The sequence below is a fragment of the Mus caroli genome, chromosome 7 (genome assembly GCF_900094665.2).
Source record: "Mus caroli chromosome 7, CAROLI_EIJ_v1.1, whole genome shotgun sequence".
In the NCBI taxonomy this organism is placed as follows: Eukaryota; Metazoa; Chordata; class Mammalia; order Rodentia; family Muridae; genus Mus; species Mus caroli.
Genome location: NC_034576.1, coordinates 105,189,093 through 105,190,508, shown reverse-complemented (window position 1 = coordinate 105,190,508; position 1,416 = coordinate 105,189,093). Strand labels below are relative to the sequence as shown.

The window sequence follows — 1,416 nt, the reverse complement described above, 5'->3', positions numbered from 1 at the left end:
TGAAGCTCTCCTGTGGGGATATCTCGCTGAATAAGACGGTGGGACTCACTGTTCGCATCTTCAACCGAGTCCTGGATATGTTCCTGCTAGGCACCTCCTACTCCCGCATCATCCATGCTGCCTTCAGGATCTCATCAGGTGGAGCACGGTCCAAAGCCCTGAACACCTGTGGCTCCCACCTGCTGGTCATCTTCACCGTCTACTCTTCCACCATGTCCTCATCCATTGTCTACCGTGTGGCGCGCACTGCCTCCCAAGATGTGCACAACTTGCTCAGTGCTTTCTATCTGTTGCTCCCATGTCTGGTCAACCCCATCATCTACGGGGCCAGAACCAAGGAAATCAGGCAGCACCTGGTAGCTCTGTTCCAAAGGACTCAGCAACAGGTCTTCACTGAGAAGCCCCAGTCCCTGCCCTCGAATAGAGAGCTTCCTGGATGATTGTCCAGGATTTGTGGATCTCAAAATCACTCTCACTATTCAGTGAAGGAGGGGCATTCAAGTGGGCATTCCTCTCTGGTATATTTTGTCTCGGCTATTTTAGTTCAGCATCCTATTTAGGAGAAGGGTCTATTCTATATCTCCAGCTGTCTAGAACTCCTTAAGTGGCCCAGGATGACCTGGAACCCAAACAATTCTCCTTTCTTAGTTTGCCAAATGCTAGCATTAGAAGCATGAGTCACAGTGCCCAGCTTATCTGCACTCATCTTGGAGAGCCTCATGTCTGCTTTCCAAAAAAGCACCTACTCACTCTGAACTAGCAACCAAAAGCAAGCTCTGACCCTGGCTTGAAGGTCTCCCCACTTCCTCTGCATATGTTTTAGTCCTGTGTTTATTTATTCAGCCATAAAATGTTTATTCTGCATACAACATTGGAACTCAATGATTGCAAAGAAAGAAAAAATTATATTTCTCTAGAAGGAGGTCCCAAATCTACCACTTTATGACAATGTGATATTCAATAGTAGTTTATGTGCAAAACTCTGTGGCAAGGAGGAGGAGGAGACACTCACTAAAGGTAGGAATGTCTCACAGAGAAGGTGGTTTACCCCAGATAAGGAAAGAAAGAGAAGATGTGGATAAAGTTTGCAGCGTAGAAAGAACACGGGGCTCAGGAAAGGAGATCGTGGATCAGTCACTCACAGATGGTAAGAGCACAGAGCAACCCTAGAATTCCCCACCCCGACCCAGGGTCTTTGCCTTCTATTCTGCAAAATGGAGGCAACATTTCCTGCCTGATAGAGACTGAGCTGGTTGAAGGAGAGCCATGGGCTGATGCATTCAATGAGGTGCTGCATGGACCTAAAAGAGTAGAGCAGAAAAGCCAAATCTTGAAAGAAAGAAGGACCCTTCCATTGTTGAAAGGAGGGCTGAGGGCTGCAGACTGCACAGCTGTCTTACATTCCCAGAGACCCTT

At 47.5% G+C, this 1,416-nt stretch overlaps 1 protein-coding gene across 1 annotated transcript in view; it reads left to right on the top strand.

Annotated features, from left to right (window-relative positions):
* LOC110297994 (olfactory receptor 52K1-like) overlaps nucleotides 1-440 on the top strand; it is a 994-nt gene extending 554 nt beyond the window's left edge. Inside the window, exon 2 of the mRNA XM_021167055.1 lies at nucleotides 6-440. Within this exon, the coding sequence (XP_021022714.1) occupies nucleotides 6-440 (435 nt within the window). The remainder of the gene's footprint in view (nucleotides 1-5) is intronic.
* Nucleotides 441-1,416: the final 976 nt, after the last annotated feature.